The sequence below is a fragment of the Giraffa tippelskirchi genome, chromosome 10 (assembly GCF_054371585.1).
Source record: "Giraffa tippelskirchi isolate mGirTip1 chromosome 10, T2T-mGirTip1v1.2.pri, whole genome shotgun sequence".
In the NCBI taxonomy this organism is placed as follows: Eukaryota; Metazoa; Chordata; class Mammalia; order Artiodactyla; family Giraffidae; genus Giraffa; species Giraffa tippelskirchi.
Genome location: NC_137284.1, coordinates 74,027,536 through 74,047,398, shown reverse-complemented (window position 1 = coordinate 74,047,398; position 19,863 = coordinate 74,027,536). Strand labels below are relative to the sequence as shown.

General features: G+C 35.6%; 1 protein-coding gene across 14 annotated transcripts in view; it reads right to left on the bottom strand.

Moving 5' to 3' along the window:
• Positions 1 to 19,863, bottom strand: part of HDAC9 (histone deacetylase 9) — a 788,642-nt gene that overhangs the window by 545,394 nt on the left and 223,385 nt on the right. For 2 of the 14 annotated variants that reach the window (XM_081537688.1, XM_081537689.1), the window contains exon 1: positions 13,610 to 13,955. The exons of the other annotated variants lie outside the window; for them this stretch is intronic. In XM_081537688.1, the coding sequence (XP_081393814.1) occupies positions 13,610 to 13,757 (148 nt within the window). In that variant the 5' untranslated portion in view covers positions 13,758 to 13,955. Of the gene's footprint in view, positions 1 to 13,609; positions 13,956 to 19,863 lie in introns of those variants that run through there. 14 annotated transcript variants of the gene reach the window in all.

Sequence of the window (19,863 nt, the reverse complement as noted above, 5' to 3'; positions counted from 1 at the left end):
CAACATGTAGCTTTGGCATCATTTAAATATCACACAGAGTAGGTGTAAAGCTCAATAAAATATGACTTTAGAACCAATAACCAATCTAATCTATTTTTAAGTTCTAACCACTATAAACTGGGATTAGAAAAAATATGAATAAAACAATTCCTAAGGACTCTGTAGCACTTACTCCAGAATACTTTTTACTAAGAAAATTGTTTGGATTTATTTAAATTGTGCAAAAAAGATAGCTGGAAATGATTCCTTATCTATTTAGCAGCTGATGTGCAGCAGTTTATTATATTAATTGGTAATACGTATTGAGATATTTGACAAATTTTCTGCTTATTTATAGTAAGTTTTGTTACAGTGCTATTTAAACTGAAGTTTCTGCTCTATTTATTATACCAAAGTATGATCTAATTTTAAAAAGTGAAATCCAATTCTAAATGAGATCTAGAAAATTCAAATGTAGTCACTGGGTAGATATAGAAGAAAAAACAATACTGACGATAAAACCTTATATTTCTCACCAACAGTAAAGTGATAATCTTTATTACTAAGTAAATAACTGGTTCTAAGCTACAAAGAGTTTAGTACAGAGTAATATCTTCCTTCTCTTCTGTTTCTATGAGAATGCCATGACTCTAGCTGAAAGTGTTAGTCACACAGTTGTGTCCAACTCTTTGCAGACCCTATGGACTGTAACCCATCAGGCTCCTCTTTCATGGGATTCTCCAGACAAGAATAGTGGAGTGGGTTGTCATTTCCTTCTCCAGGGGATCTTCCCAACCCAGAGATAGAAGCTGGGTCTCCCACATTGCGGGCAGATTCTTTACTGTCTGAGCCATTAGGGAAGCCCCATGGCTCTCTCTAAAGGAAGATAAATAATTTAAACATCTTAAAGTATCAAATTAAGCTAGATAAATCGTAACAATTACTGAATTAACTCTTTGTAAACAGGGTCACAATGCTTTTGTGAAAAGGTAATGTATTCAAAACCTGTCAGACATAGCACAAGATTTAGGATAAAGTTAAAATAAGCTTCGCTGGTGGCTCAGATGGTAAAGAATCCACCTGCAATGTGGGAGACCTGGATTCGATCCCTGGGTTGGGAAGATCTCCTGGAAAAGGGAACGGCTAACCACTCCAGGATTCTAGCCTGGAGAATTCCATGGACAGAGGAGCCTGGCAGGCTACTGTCATGGGGTCGCAAAGAGTTGGACACGACTGAGCAACTTTCACTTTCACTTTAAAATAAGCTAGAACAGAATGAGCTTCTAAAACTAAAATATAAAATATTATAAATCGACAGTATCAGACCAACACATTACTTTGGCAAATTGCCTGCTGAATTAAAATTACTTTTGGTATACAAGAAAGACAGAGTGCTGTGATCTGATTTATTTAGGGAATTAAAAAGGCAAATCTCTGACATTTTTAGAGATAGTGGAGACCCTAAGAGTTATCTAGGCAACTTTCCTCATGGTTTATAGATGCCAAGAGTAGTCAATTAAATTACCTACCTTCACACAAAGAGTGGCAGACCCTGAACTTAAAACACTTAGAAAGAATGAGCTCCTACAGACCAGACACTGGTGTTTCTTCATCAATTTTAATATTCTGGAAACCTTTCAGTATGTTCATTGGGTTCATTAAAAACATGAATGAACAGATCAACCAATTTTCCTGATTTCATATCTACTATGTCATGCAATACTTAAACTGTTCCTGCAAGCACTGGCATTAGAATTAGATTCAGTACATTTCTAGTATGCATGGAAAAATAAAAAGAGAAAGAACCGTCTGTTCTTTCAGCACACAAATGGTGCTTTCTAAAGACAAACTATCAGATATCAGTGTAGGACACTGAAGCATTTATGAAACTCTAAGTTAAAAATATGAAAAATAGGTCATTTTATGGCTATTGCAAAATACAGTCTGGATGCACTATTTAAGGAGTCCCTGCCTAACAATTTACCTTTCCTCTCTGTTTTGTTGAAAAGGCAGTGACCATGGTAGACTTTATCCTGAAAAGAGCCAAATACATATTTTAAACTTGGGCCCTTTGCACTGCTTTCCTTCTGCTTGGAATGTCTTTTCTTAGATCTTTGTATGGTTGGGCTCTTCTAGTTACTCATGCTATGCTATGCTATGCTAATTCACTTCAGTTGTGTCCAACTCTCTGCAACCCAATGGACTGTAGCATCCAGGCTCCTCTGTCCATGGGATTCTCCAGGCAAGAGTACTGGAGTGGGTTGCCATGTCTGACCTTAAAAGTCACTTCTTGAGGAGAGTGACAGTCACCAAGATGGTGTCATAGGTCATTCCTGACTTTCTCCCCATCAGAAGAAAAAACGTTAACATTTATTCAAGAAGAAGACAGTACTGAGAGAATCCTAGAGCCCAGGTGTGAGCCCTCTGCACCTCAGACACCAAGACAGACTGCACGAGAAGGTAAGAGACGCAGCTACACATTGACCGCACTGCCCCTCCCCCAGGCCAGCATGGCACCACTTGGAGAAGTCTTCCCCGAGCCTCCAGTGGAAAAACAGAGCCCAGGGGATGAATCTCCCCTAACATTGTGGATCACTTTGTAGGAGCCCCTACTCTGGTCTCATGCCATGATGACTGCAGGGGAATTTATGGAGCTCAACCACTGGGAATCTCAATGTGATGGAGAATGGAGGAAGGGCTTGCACCAACCAGCACAGTAGTCTTGGAAGACTGAGTTCATACCTGCAGTGCCCTAATGGTAATCTCAACCAGCAGTTCATCTGCAAAATCAAGTCAGGGGTGTAGTCTGACCAGAATATTTGGTAGAGTTCAGATCTGCCTGATTCAGGTTCTTAAACAAGGAGATTTGTGAGCCCTGGAGCTTGGTTTGCCAACCTCCAGGCAAGGTGCTAAGTCACTGTTCCACCTACTGTGGAGAGTGTCTTCCAGCTCCATCTGACCAGAAGGCTGGTAACAACCACTGTTTAGGCTCCAGTGGTGCTCCAGTCGAGAGGCAGGCAAGCAGAGTTGATTGCCCCCAGAGAAAAGGCAATACTAGGTGTGGAGGGTTCCTGTGTGCTAAGCACAGGCAAGGAGAGTAGTCCACACCAAGGCTGAGCATAGCTCCTAGCTTCGCTCAACTGGAGAGTCCATCTGGGAACCTGAAAGTAGCCAGGAGTGTTCCCCTCCCACCCCCACAGAAGCAAGTGGGCTGAGACATGACCCTACCTACTGGTAGGTCAGTCTTCTGACTCCATCTGATCAGAAAAGCTGGTGAAAACATCTGAAAGGTGTGCAGTCCAGTGGCACTCAAACCAAGAGGAAGGTGCATAAAAAAGACAGTCCGCATAGCAAAGCCAGTGGATCTGTTGAGCAAGGGAACTTGGGATGATGGTCAACTTGCATTAAGACAACAAACTGCTTTCCTGGTGTTAGAGCTGCTTTTGCCACTGTACCCAAGTGGAAATTCTAATTCATAGCCCCACTCATTGCTGAATATATCCTTCAGTCTATCCAATAAAAGCACCTGGGAAAGTTCCTAGTGCATCCAAGAGCCCTACATACAGTGGCACTTGAACAGAGAGCCTGGTCTGTGGCAGAGCCAAACTAGTGGTCTCGCTTGAACAGTTATGATACAGGCCTCCCAAACAACAAGCTGTACAGCCCCTAGACCCTGGCCTGTGTCCTGCAGGAAAGGAGAGCTAATTCATAGTCCCATCTACTACTGAATATAGAATTCAAACTCAAACATCTAGCAAGCATGATGAGAATCCATGCCACTTTGTAACCCACTTTACAAACTTTATTGGTTAGGAATCTAAATCAGCAGTCCTATCAAACTGTTCTCAGCCCCAGCCCCATCTTCAGAGAGGGAACAATTAATTGCCCCTGACCATAATAGCAGGCCCTATCTTCCCAAAGACACCACCAGAAGACACACCTAGAATCCAAACTAAGCTGACTGGTGAAAAACTAACTGAAAAAGCAAACTCATAAAGTCTGGAGGATGAGCCCTATTACTCAAAAGTGCAGGTACCAACACAAGGAATCAAGGTTATAAAAACTCAGGTAAATATGACACCACCAAAGGAAACTAAGAAAGCTCCAAAAACTGAATCTAAAGAAATAGAGATCTATGAACTGTCAGACAAAGAAATGAAAATAATTCTCTTAAGTTTCCTGAGCTATCAGAAAGCACAGGTAGACAACTAAATGAAATTTTGAAAATAATGCATGAACAAAGTGAGTAGTTTGATTTAGAAAAAACAAATCCTCCAGAAATCCTGAAGTTGAAAAATACAATAACTGAAGAATTGAATAGTTTCAAAAGTAGATTTGACCATTCAGAAGAATCAGTGTCCTGGAGAATAGGACATTGGAAATTACCGAGTCAGAGAAGCAAAAAGAATGAAAAAGAATAAAGAAAGTTTATAGGAATTATGCGACACAATGAAAAGGAACAATATACACATCATGGGAATTCTAGAAGAAGAGAAAGTGACAGAAAATACATTTAAAACAATAACAGCTGAAAATTTCCTGAACCTGGGGAGCGAAATGGACATCCAGATCCATGAGTCCCAAAGGACCCCAAATAAATTGAACCTGAATAGGGCTATACCAAGCCACATTCTAACTAAAATTTTGAAAGTTTATGACAAAGAAAGAATTTTAAGAGCAGCAGAGAAAAAAGAAGATAAATACAAGAAAACCCCCATAGGACTATCATAAGATTTCTCAACAGAATCTTTTCAGGCCAGGAGAGAATGGAAAGACATATTAAAAATATTGAAACAAAATAACTCTCACATAGGAATTCTATACCCAGCAAAGGTGCCTTTCAGTAACAAATGAGGGATAGACTTTCTTGAACAAACAAAAGCTGAGGGGGTTCATTAACACCAGTTCTTGCTTATAAGAATGCTTAAGGGAGTTCTTTGAGAAAAAGTAAAAGAATGTTAATTAACGTGATACCAAAAAAAGATAGACTAAATTTTACTGGTAATGGTAAATATAGTCATAGTTAAATTTGTAATGTGGTAAAAATGGTGCATAACTCACAACTCTAGTTTAAAAGGTTAAAAAAGAATGTTACAAAAATAACCATAAACACAATAGTCTATATTTAGACAATAAAAGCATGTAAATTTTAAGAGCCATAACATAAAATGTCAGGGAAAGATGAAGTAAAAGTATAAAGCATATGAATTATATTGAACTTAAGTTGTTATAAGCTTAAAATTAGTTGTTAACATTTAAGATATTTAATGTAAGCCTCATGGTAACCACAAGGGAAAATATTGTAGTAATTACACAGAAGAACACAATAAAAAAGCCAAGCATAGTGACACCAAAAGACATCAAAACACAAAAACGACAGCAGGATAAGAAAAATGGAACAACAGATCTATAAAACAATCAGAAAACAATAAAACAGAAACAATGAGCTTTTGTCCATAAATAATTACTTCAAATATAAAAAGATTAAATTCTTCAGTCAAAAGACAGAAAATGGCTGAACAGATAAAACTACACAATCCAAGAGTATGCTGTCCCTAAGAGATTTAATTTAGCTTTGTAGGCACAAATAGACTGAGTGTGAAGAGATGCAAAAAGATGTTTCAATCAAATGCTAACCAAAAAAATTCAGAGGTTCAGTTCAGTTCAGTTTAGTCACTCAGTTGTGTCTGACTCTTTGCAACCCCATGTCCTGCAGCACACCAGGCCTCCCTGTCCATCACCAACCCCCGGAGACTACTCAAAGTCATGTCCACGGAGTCAGTGATGCCATCCAACCATCTCATCCTCTGTCGTCCCCTTCTCCTCCCACTTTCAATCTTTCCCAGCATCAGGGTCTTTCCCAATGAGTCAGTTCTTCGCATCAGGTAGCCGAAGTATTGGAGTTTCAGCTTCAGCATCAGTCCTTCCAATGAATATTCAGGACTGATTTCCTTCAGGATGGACTGGTTGGATCTCCTTGCAGTCCAAGGGACTCTCAAGAGTCTTTTCTAATACCACAGTTCAAAAGCATCAATTCTTCAGCACTCAGTTTTCTTTATAGTTCAACTCTCATATTTATACATGACTGCTGGAAAAACCATAGCTTTGATTAGACAGACCTTTGTCGGCAACGCTAACCAAAAAAATTCAGAGGTAGCTATACTCATTATCAGAGAAAAATAGACTTCAAGCCAAACATGATAAAAAGAGAAAAAGAAGGTCATTATTTTAATGATAAAGGAATCAATACATCAATAAGATAAACCAATCATAAATATTTATGTGCCCAACATCTGAGAATCTAAAAATATAGAGTGAAAACAGACATAAAAGGAGAAATAAACAGCAAGACAATAATAGCTGAGGACTTTAATACCTGACACCAAACAATGGAAAGATCATTCAGACAGAGAATCAGAAGGCAATATTCCCAAATTAATTTTTAGAGGCCAGCACTATCTTGACACCAAAACCAGGAAAGTATACTATCAAAAATTAAAACTACAGGCAAATCTTATGAATAAAGATGCAAATATTCTCAATAAAATACTAGCAAACTGAATTCAGCAGCACATTAAAAGGATCATTCTCCTTGATTAAATGGGCTCTGTCTCTGGAATGCAAAGATAGGTCATATGCAAAGTTGATGTATCACACTGACTGAACAGAGAAAGAACTGTGATCACTCAATCAAATCCAACATCCATTTGGATCATAAAAACACAAATCAGGCATAGAAGGAACATACCCAACATAATAAAGGCCATATATGACAAACCCACAGGTAACATCATACTCAAATGATGAAAGATTGAACATTCTTCCTCAATATCAGCAACAAGGAAAGCGTGCCCACTCACAACTTCCATTCAACACAGTACTGGAAGTCCTACTAAAACAATCAGGCAAGAAAAAGAAATAAAAGGTACAAGAATTGGAAAGAAAGAAGTAAAACTGTCTCTATTTGCAGATCAAATGATTTTATATAAACTTAAACTCAACTAAAAAACTGTTAGATCTTGAATTCAGTAAAGTTCCTAGATATAAAATTAATATACAAAAATCACTATCATTTCTAAACACTAACAAAATATTTTTGTTAAAGAATATAAAGAAATTGATCCAATTTACAATAGCATCAAAAACAATAAAATACTTAGGAATACATTTAACTAAGGAAGTAAAAGATGTTTGTGCTGAAACTATAAGACACTGATCAAAGAAACTGTACAGGACACAAATAAATTGAAAGGCATCCCATATTTATGGTTTGAAATTAGTATTTTTAAAATGTCAATACTACTGAAACCCATCTACAGATTCAATGAAATCTTTATAAAGATGCCAATGGCATTATTTTTACAGAAGTAGAAAAAGTCTTAAAGTTTATATGGAACCATGAAAAGCCCTAAACAGCCAAGGAAATCTTGAGAAAGAACAACAGGAGGTATCACACTTCCTGATTTCAAGCTGTAATCTAAGACTACTAACAGTATGGTACCAGCATTAAAAAAAAAAAGACAAGCCAATGGAACAGAATCCAGAGGCCAGAAATAAACCCAAGTATACACAGTCAACTAATATTTGACACAGAGGCAAAGAATATACTTGATGATGAAAAGTCTTTCCAATAAATGGTGCTGGTATAACTGGATATTCATATGAAAAGAATGAAAATGTACCTGTATCTTATATCATTCACAAAAGTTAACTTGAAATGAATTAAAGACTTAAATATAAGACCTGAATCCATGAAACTCCTGGAAGAAAACATAGGAACAAAGTTCCTTGATATGCGTTTCGGTAATAAGTTTTTGGATATGATACCTAAAGCGCGGGCAACAAAATAAAAGATAAACTAGTCAGACTACATAAAACTAAAAAGCTTCTGCACAATGAAAGAAACCATCATAAAAGAGAAAAGACACCTAAAAAAGGAGAACAAATGTTTGCAAACTATGTATCTGATAAGGGGTTAGTACTGAAAACATAAAAACAACTCAATAGCATATGACACAAATAACAATAAAAAATGGGCAAAGAACATGAACAGACATTTCTCCAAAAGAGATATATGAAAACACAAAAGGTACATGAAAAGATATCCAACATCATTAGTCATTAGCAACTGCAAATTAAAACCACCATGGGATATCACCTCACACCTGGATGGTTACTGTCAAAAAGGCAGGCAATAACAAATGCCGGTGAGGATGTGGAGAAAGGAAAGCCCTCCTGTTCTGTTGTTTTATTACAAATTACAGAATACAGTGCAGAATAGCTTTAAAAAATTATAAATAGAACAACCACATGGCCAACAATTCCACTTCTGGGAATACACTCAAACGTAATGAAAACACTAACTCAAAAACATATCAGCACTCTCATATTCAGAACAGTATTATTTACAATGGACAAGACATGAAAACAACCTAAGTGTCCACAGACAATGAACAGACAAAAAAGTTGTGTATACATACACAATAAAATATTATCCAGCTATTAAAAAAACAAGACAACTGTACAATTTGCAAGACCTTGATGGCAAGACTTTGATGGCATTACAAATTCTTGTGGAATTTGTAAAAACTCGCAAAAAAAAGAGATCAGACCTGAGATTACCAGAGATGGTGGTGGCACAGTGGGGGTGGGGGGGGGTGAGGAGGTAGGGAGTGTTCTGGCAGGGGAGGAGGGAAATGCAGGAAGGTAGTCAAAAGGTACAAATTTCAGTTATAAGTAAGTATTAGGGGTGTAATGTTCAACAAGATAACTTCAGCTACCACTGCTATTTTACACACAAGAACATTCTGAAGAGAGTAAACCCTAAGGGTCCTCATCACAGTGAGAAAAAAATGGTTTCTTTTGTTCCTTTTTCTTTTCCTTTTTGGTATCTATATGAGAATATTAGCTGAAATTACTGTGGTAGCCATGTCACAATATACGTAAAATCAAACCGTCCTGCTATATGCCTTAAACTTATACAGTGATGTATATCAATTATTTCTCAATAAGACTAGGAAAAAATAATTCCCTCATTGATCTTCTTAGTCACTACTCAGCAGTTACTATTTGATGAGACCTCAGGACAGTGTTGTTATCTTTCTTCCTCGACTGTATTATCATCCTTCTATTTCACTCAATGGTACTCTTAAATCTGAATTTTTTATTTAATCTTAATTATCTTTTGAAAATTGGTGAGCTACATAAACATTGAGTACTACTCTCATCTAAAATTCTTCCCATATCTTCATAAAATTACTTCTTGCATGTGCATGCTCAGTCGTTTCAGTCATGTCCGACTCTTTGCCACCCTATTGACTGTAGCCCAGGCTCCTCTGTCCATGGGATCCTTCAGACAAGAATACTAGAGTAAGCTGCCATGCTTCAAGGGATCTTCCAGACCTAGGGATCAAATCTGCGTCTCCTGAGTCTCCTGCATTGCAGGCAGATTCTTTATCCACTAAGCCACCTGAGAAGCCCAAAATTACCTTTCCTCTTTCCATAAAATCCAAGACCCCTCATGTTTGGAAAGACTGAAGCAAAAGATGAAGGGCGCAGCAGAGGATGAGATGGTTATTAGATAGCATCACCAACTTATGGACACAAACCGGAGCAAATTCCCAGAGATAGTGAAAGACAGGGGAGCCTGGCATGCTATAAGTCTGTGGGGTTGCAAAGAGTGAAATGGGACATAGCAACTGAACAACAATACACATTATAGAATACACTGGCTTTACAAAAGTTTAAGTAGTAACCTGTTCAATAGGACAGGATAACAACAGTATTACCCATGGTGGATTCATGTCAATGTATGGCAAAACCAATACAATATTGTAAAGTAAAAAAAATAGATAAATAAATAAATTAAATAAATAAATAAAAATAGATAACTGAATATAATATTTGACAATAATTTTTAGTTAAATGTATTAATTGTTCCCAAGCCATTTAATTAATAGTTTGTCCTGTGACACTGATCTGTGATGCAAACTCTGCCGTATACCAAAATATTAAAAAATAGTTGGGTATTCTAATTGTAGAACTTAGTATGTCAAATTTTCTGATAGATCCTATTGGGATTTTATCTGAATTTGTATACTAACATTCAAAAAACAGAAGAAATTGATATCACATCATCCAAAGCAGGGAACTGAATGGCTGCTGGAAATGAAGACTATGAAATGGCGACTGTTACTAACTATAAAATAACATGCAATTTACTTACTATATAATACCATTTAGTACATTTGACTTTTTGAATTAGAGATGGTCTATTTTTAAAAGAAAGTTAGCTGTTTTAAAAATAGATTTATACATGAATTTTGGAATAAGTAATTTTTAAAAGTAGTCTTCCTATTCACGGCACAGAATGATTCAATTTTTTTCTGGTTTTCTTGTATGCCCTCAATAATTTTATCAATTTCTCCATAAAAGTTTCAGCTGGTATTTATAAATGCTATCATTTTATTACATTTGTGCTTGGTTATTTCTGGTATAAAGCAATCTTTTCAATTTTCTATGTTGCACTGACCTTGTACTGAGCAATCTAAACTGAGCTCTTTATTAGTTCAATTAGTTTCTTTTCCTTTAAAAATCTGTATCTCTTGTTGAATGCTTATGTTTTAGCACATCAACTAGGACCTCCAAAGACAAAGTTCCTAAAATTAAAGAGAATGTGTTTTAATTTTACCACTAAATACAAAGTCTCAGGTAGGGTTTTGGTTTATAATACTTGTTTTTTCCTTCTGTTCTTAGTTTAAGAGTTTCTATCCCAAAAAGGTACTGAATTTTATTGTTTGTTTGTTTTTGCATCTAGTGAAATGATCATATTAAGTTTTTCCTTTAGTCTGTTAACAGGTGACATTCACTGATAGATTTTTTTTTTCCTTTAAACATTCTGGTGAAATTATTTCTCCATAAAGGAAAATTTAAATGACTAAAACATATGAAAACCATTCAGCTCCACCAGAAATAAGTGAAATTCACACAAACAAGTAATGTTGTGCAATTTTTCATCTCCCAGTTTGGCATAAATATCTAAAATCTGACAATATTCAGTGATGGCAGTCATGTGGGGAAAATGGTTCTCACATATATGATTCATGAAGCATAAAGATAATCGCTACCACATTTTGGTTCAGTATCCAAGGAACATGACCAGAGTAAATAATGAAACAGAAAGATGTCCTCTCCTTTGTCTACAAAGCAATTTAATATATTTTATGAAAGGGATAGTGTTAGTGGCTCGGTTGTGACCGACTCTGTGACCCCATGGTCTGTAGCTGGCCAGGCTCCTCTGCCCATGGAATTCTCCAGGCAAGAATACTAGAGTGGGTTGCCGTTTCCTTCTCCAAGGGATCTGCCTGTCCCAGGAATCAAATCCAGGTCTCCTGCATTACAGGCAGACTCTTTACCCTCTGAGCCACCAGGGAAGCCCTATATATATTTTCTAGTCATCCAAAAATGAACTCATACCAGGTTTTCTAGAATTATATTCATATTCAGATTTAGGACTATCTTGCTAAAAAAGTTTTAAAAAAAGAACCATTAATGTTTCCAGGTTAATGATGTGGGGTAATTTCCATTTAATTATCGGGATAATGAATAGCGAGAGTTGACTCTTAATCAAAATCTGAAGGAAGTGATTTTAAACTAGGGGCATTGTTTTTATTATGTTTAATCACCAGTTGCCTGAGACTGTTTACATTATTTTCCTTCTTTAAATATAAAAGTTGGGTTAAGTTCATACCAAGATAATCTTTTTTAATTTTGTTCATCTTCAGAAAACCAATGAGTGTTTTCAATTAATTGTGTTTATAGCTTTAAAATTATATTCCTTTGGAAATTTGCTTGAACTAATCCTTATTATTTGACAATGGTTAATATAATAATGGGAAACTTCTAAACCTAAGGTCAACCAACCTTGATTTGTTCTATCTCGATATGATTATTACAGAACTTAGACACTTAACTTGGATTCATAAAGATGTGAAAACATAATAGGCAGCATTTGCAAAATAACAGAAAGAACACAGACATCCATTTATTTTCTCTGATCTACTAAGCTGAGTTCAACAGCTATGTTAAAATTTTGTTTTATTATCCAATTCCTTTTTGGCTCATACTTATATTTTTAACTAACTCAATTAATTTTCCAAGCCTTAATGCCTTTAATTTATCCTAACTTGTGCTGAGTTTAAGTCTAAACCAGAGCAAAAAGACTACCAGAAAAAATTATGTGTCTTTTCCCTACATATGTTAAATCTATTCTCTTCATCATTTCTCTCCCACTTAGATATACATATATTTATTTCATTCTTTTCCTTGAATAGCTTTGTACAAAGATTGATTCATTCCTTCCATCTGTTTTTCCTTAATATCTCACTCTGTGAATTCCCTGTTCTGACATTTTACTTCAGATAATTTTTTAAACTACTGTACCTTTGGTATTCAAAATCTGATCAATAAATGTCTACCAAAAGAAAAATTTTCTTTCACTGCCACCTTCTCAAAGAATATAGGCAATTAAATAACGCCTGAAGAAATGAAGATGAGTTCTAAGTGGCTCCAAGGTATAGAACTGTTTCAATCAATATTATTGTTAACCAAAAAAATCCATTCATTTTTGTCCTTTATCTAAGAAAACTGTCTACATAAGAAGTATCACAAAGAGAAAAACAGAATTAAATGTGAAGTGGTATTTGAATAATATAAAAGTACACCTGTAATCATTTGTACAACCACATTTTTCTTATCCTTAGATAAAAAGTGTGCATTTATATTCAGGCAGTCTTAAATTAGCTATTTCATACAACATTTTGAATGCAGACCTGTATCTTACAAAATTTCTATTGATTACTTATTGAAAGACCAACTCTAAGTAAAAATACTCCAAAATTCGCTTTGTTAAGGATAACTGAAACATTTAAAAGTTCATATACATATTACCAAAGCACTGGACATCATTCTTGACTTACATTCTATAATGAATAGTCTAAATTTTTGAGTCATAGGTTCTAACATCCTCAAAAGTCTGTATTTTTCAAATTAACAAATAACTGTAGATTTATTTTCTACATAAAAGAAGGAAAGATTTCAAAAAAATCTAAAAACAAACGTGTACAATACCACTGTACTCTTTAATCACTCATTCATTCATTTAAAAATAGTCTCAGGAATCAATTATGTGCTAGGCACTGCAGGGAATAAAAATAGAAATAAAACAGGATCCTTTTCCTCTTGGAGCATATAAATAATTAGGGGGATGGGGACATATGTACATAAATAGCCACAGTATAAGAAAATGGGAATTTTATAAGGGAGTATAATAAAGGATTACTGAGAATGGAAAGAAGAGAGAGGTTAATATCATGACTGAGGAGGTACTTCAGGAGATTGGGGAAAACTTAAGAGATACAGAGACATTCGAACTGGATTTTATAAGAATTAGAATTTCTCTAGTGATTACTTATTGGAATAAAGCAGAAGCGTATTTCAGAAAAAGGAAAGAGCTGATTAAATATATAAAGAATTACATAAATAAATCTAGCTTAAAAATACAGCTATCAAGTACTCAATAAATACTGATTGAATAAGACAATCCTCCGGGGGCAAAAAAGGTAACTGTTACCTATTTTTCTCAAGCTACTATGTGAATCCAACAAAGCATCTTGGCTAGAAGTCTGGCTCAGTCCCAGTCTTCTCGAGGCTAGGGGAAAAACTGTAGCTGACAGTCTTCCCCTGGCTCCTAACCTACTGGCTAATAAAGGCTTCCCCATCCCTTCCACAAGGCATAAGTCAGTGGAGTTTAAAATAGCCTCAGAACACTTCCTGCTCTATTCTAATTGTGCTTTCATTCCATTTGACTTAGACCAATTGGAATGTTGAGGGAAAACCCCATGAGGCATCAAGCATGTGAGATAATGTGTCAGTCCCTCAAAAATGTTTGTGCATTCTACTATGTGTATCCATCACTGTTCCCTATTCATGAGAGAGCAGAACATGAGGAGAAAACAGCTCCTGGCACACTGCTGTTCCTTCTTTTTTTAAAATAGATCTATTACCTCTATGAAGTACTTCCTTGCTCAACTAGTGCAACAACTCGCCACAAATCTATTCACTGGCCAATATGAGGAAGATTATGTATCCTAAACATTTTGTTTGGAAGTTACAGTTCTAAAGCTACTACCTAACAAGGTTTGACCCATGATTTCCCTAAATTAAGTACCCAGCAACACTGTAGATGCTCAATAAACACTGTGATTTATACCATATTTCATACCCCTTTTAAAAAGTGTGCAATATTGTGTTCACAAGAAAACCTTCATAGGCTGAAGAAGAGAAGTCTACCCTTCTTTTTGGCCCCCAGGAAAGAGGAAGCATTTACTTCTCTAGGTTCCCACTGCTGGAGTAAGATGTTTTAGCACAGTTGAGCCAAGAGTTTGAATAGGGGCAAAGATAAATCTTCAGGAAAGAGCAAAGGTAAGGAGCTCTACAAGGTCCTTAATTTCTAGACAACAGCATTAATCCTAGGAAGAGCTCAGCTGATTCCACAGTCTCTCTTTGGAAAACAGAGATAGTCATAGTCAACAGTCTTCCCTGGGCTTTCTCATCCACATGCTGATAAAAGTTCCCTCATTTCTCATACAAGGCAGAGGTAAGTGGAAACTAAAATAATTCTGTAACATTTTCTGTTTTTTTCTAACTGTTTTTATTCTTTTTGACTTAGCCCAAATGCAATGTTGATGGAAAACCTACTTTCACTGAGAAGATTTTCTTCATATTTTAGCATCCTCAAAAGGCTTTATTTGATTACCATAGTTAATATGGCCCCTGGTACCAGTCACTTTCCATCCCATTTTTCCATTTTGTTTTCCCTTAGTTCTTATTACTATCTAAAGTAGCCTTATCATCCATCCGTCATTCAATTGAACAATCAAGTCTACATGTGTTTCCTTGTCCTGTTTCAGAGTTAGATCCTCTATCCCTAGAACAATACCTGGCTTGTAGATGACTCTCAAATATTTTTGAGTGAAAAGATGAGCAGATGAATGACTTTTTCACCTCACCTTTCAAAGCTTCAAGCAATTACATCACCCTCCCCAAACCTTCAACCTGCTAATTAAGACTGGTTGGGATGTAACTGGTTCCTATAATTGCTTCTACTTACACCCTCTGAATTTATTTATTACCTCTTGGCTTCTTTGAGAATACAGTTGAATTGCTGTGTGTTTCCTGTTTTTGTCCATCATTCTGTAAATTCTTAGTGGTCAGTGGATTCCTTATATTGAGTACAAGCACAAAAATATTTATCTTTTAAAAAGATAATATGTTTTTTTCAGTAAATAATAACAAAATTATGAATATTCTGACTGAGCTCTAAGTTATCCATTCCAAAGCATTTTGACTAAGGTGCAATAGGAAATGTATTAACATACCACCTCCACATTTTCATCATCTAACAATGAGTTAATAGTGAGGAAATACAAAATATAAATTTAACAGATTAAAATCACAATTCTAATTTTAAAGCAAAATATTGATTGCTAAGTTCTGAATTAAGTATGCAGTTTAAGTAAGCTAAGTGAACAGTTCTCAAATGTGAAATTGGATGTTTTATTATACATGAAATTTGTTTGGTTCATCAAGAATTAGTTATACCAAAACAACTAGCAGAGGCTTGTATCTACATTTTTAATATACTAAGAATTTTATCTCAACTGTTTAAAATCAGCAACTTATAGTAATACATCATATCCTATTATAATCTTTTATAGCTATATTTTATATACTGCTGCAACGAAGCCAAAAGCACAGAAGATATATTTTAAAGGCATGGTAACATATTATTAAAAATCACTTATGATGTATATTTACCTATTTTTCCACACCTTATAAGCAACCTGTGTATCCACTGTACTTATAACATTCAGTTGTCTTTCAGAAACCATTTCTAAATCCAATCTTCATGGAATTTTAAAAATAATCTATCTCCAGTATTTACTGGTGAAATTTAATAGAATTTAGACTTATTAGCTTTAAAAGGTTGTAACAGTTTTCTTAATAACAGGGTCATTCTTGCAAGTAAAAAAAGAAAAAAGTTTGTGTATATGTATAAAATGCCATTTTTCACTGTAAGGGTCAATAGCGAGGAGCCCTGTTTATGAGCCATATTAACACCAGAGAGCTTAGCAATGTCTGTTTCTAAAAATAAACCCTGGGTGTCTCATGTTGTCATCCTCAACCAGAGTCTTCTGTGCTCTGTGACAGAAAGTATCAAGGCTGCCTGTTTGCCTTTCTATAAGTATTATACACCACTATCCAAAGACCGCCCCTTTCTGTCAGAGTGGGAGAGATAAAAAGAATTCTGCAATCACCCTAAACACACATTTAAACATTATTGCCCCTTAAGCAGACAGTTATCATGTTGTTTTGGCAGCAGGAAGGAATCTGTGGTTTCACTTGAATGTTATTCTTCTTTATTTAAACTACTAGAAATAACCCAAAAATGACAGAATGCTCTTTCTATAAATAATCATTCCAGTGTAGAGTTATATTAGGAGGTAACTCAGATGGCATGATAACGCCTAACAAGCTAATCTTAGACCTGCGATGCCATAAGATAGAAATACGGAAGCTAAGAATAACTGACCCAAAGGAGTCAGCCTGCTAAAGAGAGTCACAGACATGTGGGCATCTGCAGATTTTAATGCATTTAATGATCTTCTGAAAGCTTCTTTCTCCCACAAAGGCAATAAATTATGGTGGTTAATAACATGAAAATCAACAATGCCTTTACAATGTAGTGATTCCTAAAGATGGCTTGAGATTCTCAGAGTGAATAGAATTATAAAAATCAGTGGATGGAAACCCAAGAGTTGAGTCTTGAATAACTGGATTAGCATCTAATTGGTGAATTTTATGAATAAGCTACCTATAGAAGATACAATATTCATCCAGTGAAATAAAATTTAAGTCAAGATAAAAAAATACAACTTTCACCCAAAATGCCCGAACTGGACCCAAATTGAACCAATATATATTCAAAGCAGGCAGTATCTAATTTTGCTAGTTAGATCATCCCTTGGCTCAAACATCTGAGACTGCATGTTGAAATCAGGACTTGAGTGGAAATGCAAACTTTATTAACCTCTCCTTGCCTCTACTTCTAGGTAAAGACCAGGATGGGTATAATTCAAATACTTCGGTTGAAAGAAACTTGAGCCCCACTGTGTGAACATTGGGGAAAAAAAAAAAAAAAACTTTCTTCAGCTAAAATACATTAATAATCGTGTTCTTTTGAAGTGGTATAACCCTTAACATTTAAGGTTTGTGAGATGTTACTGTTACTATGAGCACTGGAAATCATAAGGCAAGTGCACTGGGATAACTGGTTCTGTCCATGGTGTCTGCTCATTACTCCATGTATCATCAATCTCAAGGAATACTGGAGGTTGCCTTAAGTTGGTCTCAGCCCTAGAGCTTGTTAACTTACTCCAATTTAATTATCAAGCTCTGGGGTTAAGTAAGGCTCTTCCAGAAAGTATTTCAACAAAGTTGCATATGTGTGCTGTAAACTTCTCAGGACCAAGAGGAATATCTAGATGTGTGTTAATAAGTACAGCTGATTCCACATCTTTAGCATCAAACAGATAGGAAAACCATTCTACCATGCTAAATACTTTCCTCTGAGAAAAAGTGGCAGGGACATGGTAAACAAGAACAAGTTCATAGCTGACTCTGTCAGCTCCTAGCCATGATGACCATCAGTAAATTTCACTGAAACAATGTTCTCATCAGTAAAATATGCTGCAGCTATTGTATCCCTCCTCAAGCTGTGGAGAGGATTAAATGGTAAAATAATGTCTAGTATAGAAAAAGCTCTGAAACATTAGCTTATTATATCAATAATAAGAATGACAGTGATTAAAAAAAAAAAGATGAGCATATATAGGTCCAATCACTGGCCTCCTAATCTGAAACTAAACAACTACATTTGAGTAGAATGGGGCAGAAAGAAACGATGAAAATGCTAATAGTGATAATTTTTATTACTAATAAAACATGAATAGCTCCTGATGTAGAATCACAGGCTCAAAATACATACTTGAACTCTCTCCATAAGCAGATTCAAAAACGAACATCACAAATACAACTTAAATCGAGTTCAATTCATGAAGAGCTTTTCTAGCTCACCCTATGTGGGGTTCCCTGAAAACTTTCTGGGTAAACATGCTTCTACAATAGCAAGAACTCCCAGGCCACAATGTAATTTAATGGAAATGCAGTGAAATTTTCCCGGGTTTTTTTTTTTCTGTTGTTGTTTGGTTTGCTTTTAATTTCAAATTTTGAAAAAAATGATACATGACAGTATCATATTTTAACTGAGCTTGGAAATGCCATGCCTTAGCCACCCACCAAAACTTACATTGAATAATTGAAAATGACATTCACATGGCTACAGCTGTGTCAATACTGAATATAAATTACAAATTGAACATTTCAAATACAAGTGGTAGAGGAAGAAGGGGAAGACACAAGGAAGTGAAGTTCTGGGGTATTTCCAGACTTATCAACATGCAAAGAGTTTAATCGTAAGTAAATGACTAATTATACTTTGTGGTTTGGTAAATTTCCTTCTTCCTTAAATGTAGTTTTCATTGGATTTAATTATTGGGTATTTTTAAAACACCATATATAAAAGGCCCATCCCTTATTTTACTATGGAAAATTTAACATGGATATAATGAATGGAACTGATATTTTTATAAAACTTAAGACTTAGTTTTGTATTCATCAAGCACTGAACATAAAGTTCTCTGATAACACTTAAAAGTACACATTGTTTAGTAGTGTAAGAAAAAAAAAAAACTTGTTTAAATTACATTTGTTTTGTGCAACTGACTTAGTGGAAGAAGAATGGAATTAGTGGGAACAAGGTGTTTTCTTGTCCTTTCATATCCCAATTGTCAATCTCCCAAGATCAGAAAAGGGGAGAACTGCCCATTGTAAGGGCATTTCCTGTCCCAGGCTAGTACTGCAGCTTCCTTTTAAGAACTGGATAGACCATGGTACTGATACACTGTTTTGAAACAAATCCCCAAATCTCTTTGAATTTCATCTAAAGAAGGCTTATTTTAAAAGTCATTCCATGGACTTTTATTGCAATTAAATTGTTTTCAAAGTATTCTAATTCAGGGGAAAAAAAATGTTAAAACGAAGTTACCATCCCAGATTGTTAAAATTGTTCATTACTCTGAAAATGTAATGACTATAGCAACATACTGGCAAAGAAATTGCTTTCTGAATATTTTAAAGAAAATCCTCCCTTAATGTACTGAAAAAGTTGACACATTCTTTAAAAATTTCTTGTAATAATTTCTGTATCTCTCAAAGCCAACAATATATGAGTATTTTACTCAAATTTCTAATGAAAGTTTTAATGCACCAGTCCACAATGATAATTTTCCTCCTTCCTAAAAAAAAAAAAAAAAAAAAAAATGACGACTTGCAGCCTAAAGGGATCCAGTCTTCTTCCACAATTACTTCAGCCTCTTTAGTATTAGGGACTCCTAACAACAGAGAGTTGGAGAAGGCAATGGCAACCCACTCCAGTACTCTTGCCTGGAAAACCCCATGGACGGAGGACCCTGGTAGGCTGCAGTCCATGGGGTCGCTAGGAGTCGGACATGACTGAGCGACTTCACTTTCACTTTTCACTTTCCTGCATTGGAGAAGGAAATGGCAACCCACTCCAGTGTTCTTGCCTGGAGAATCCCAGGGACGGGGGAACCTGGTGGGCTGCTCTCTATGGGGCTGCACAGAGTCGGACACGACTGAAGCGACTTTAGCAGCAGCAGCAGCAGCAACAACAGAGAGTACTAA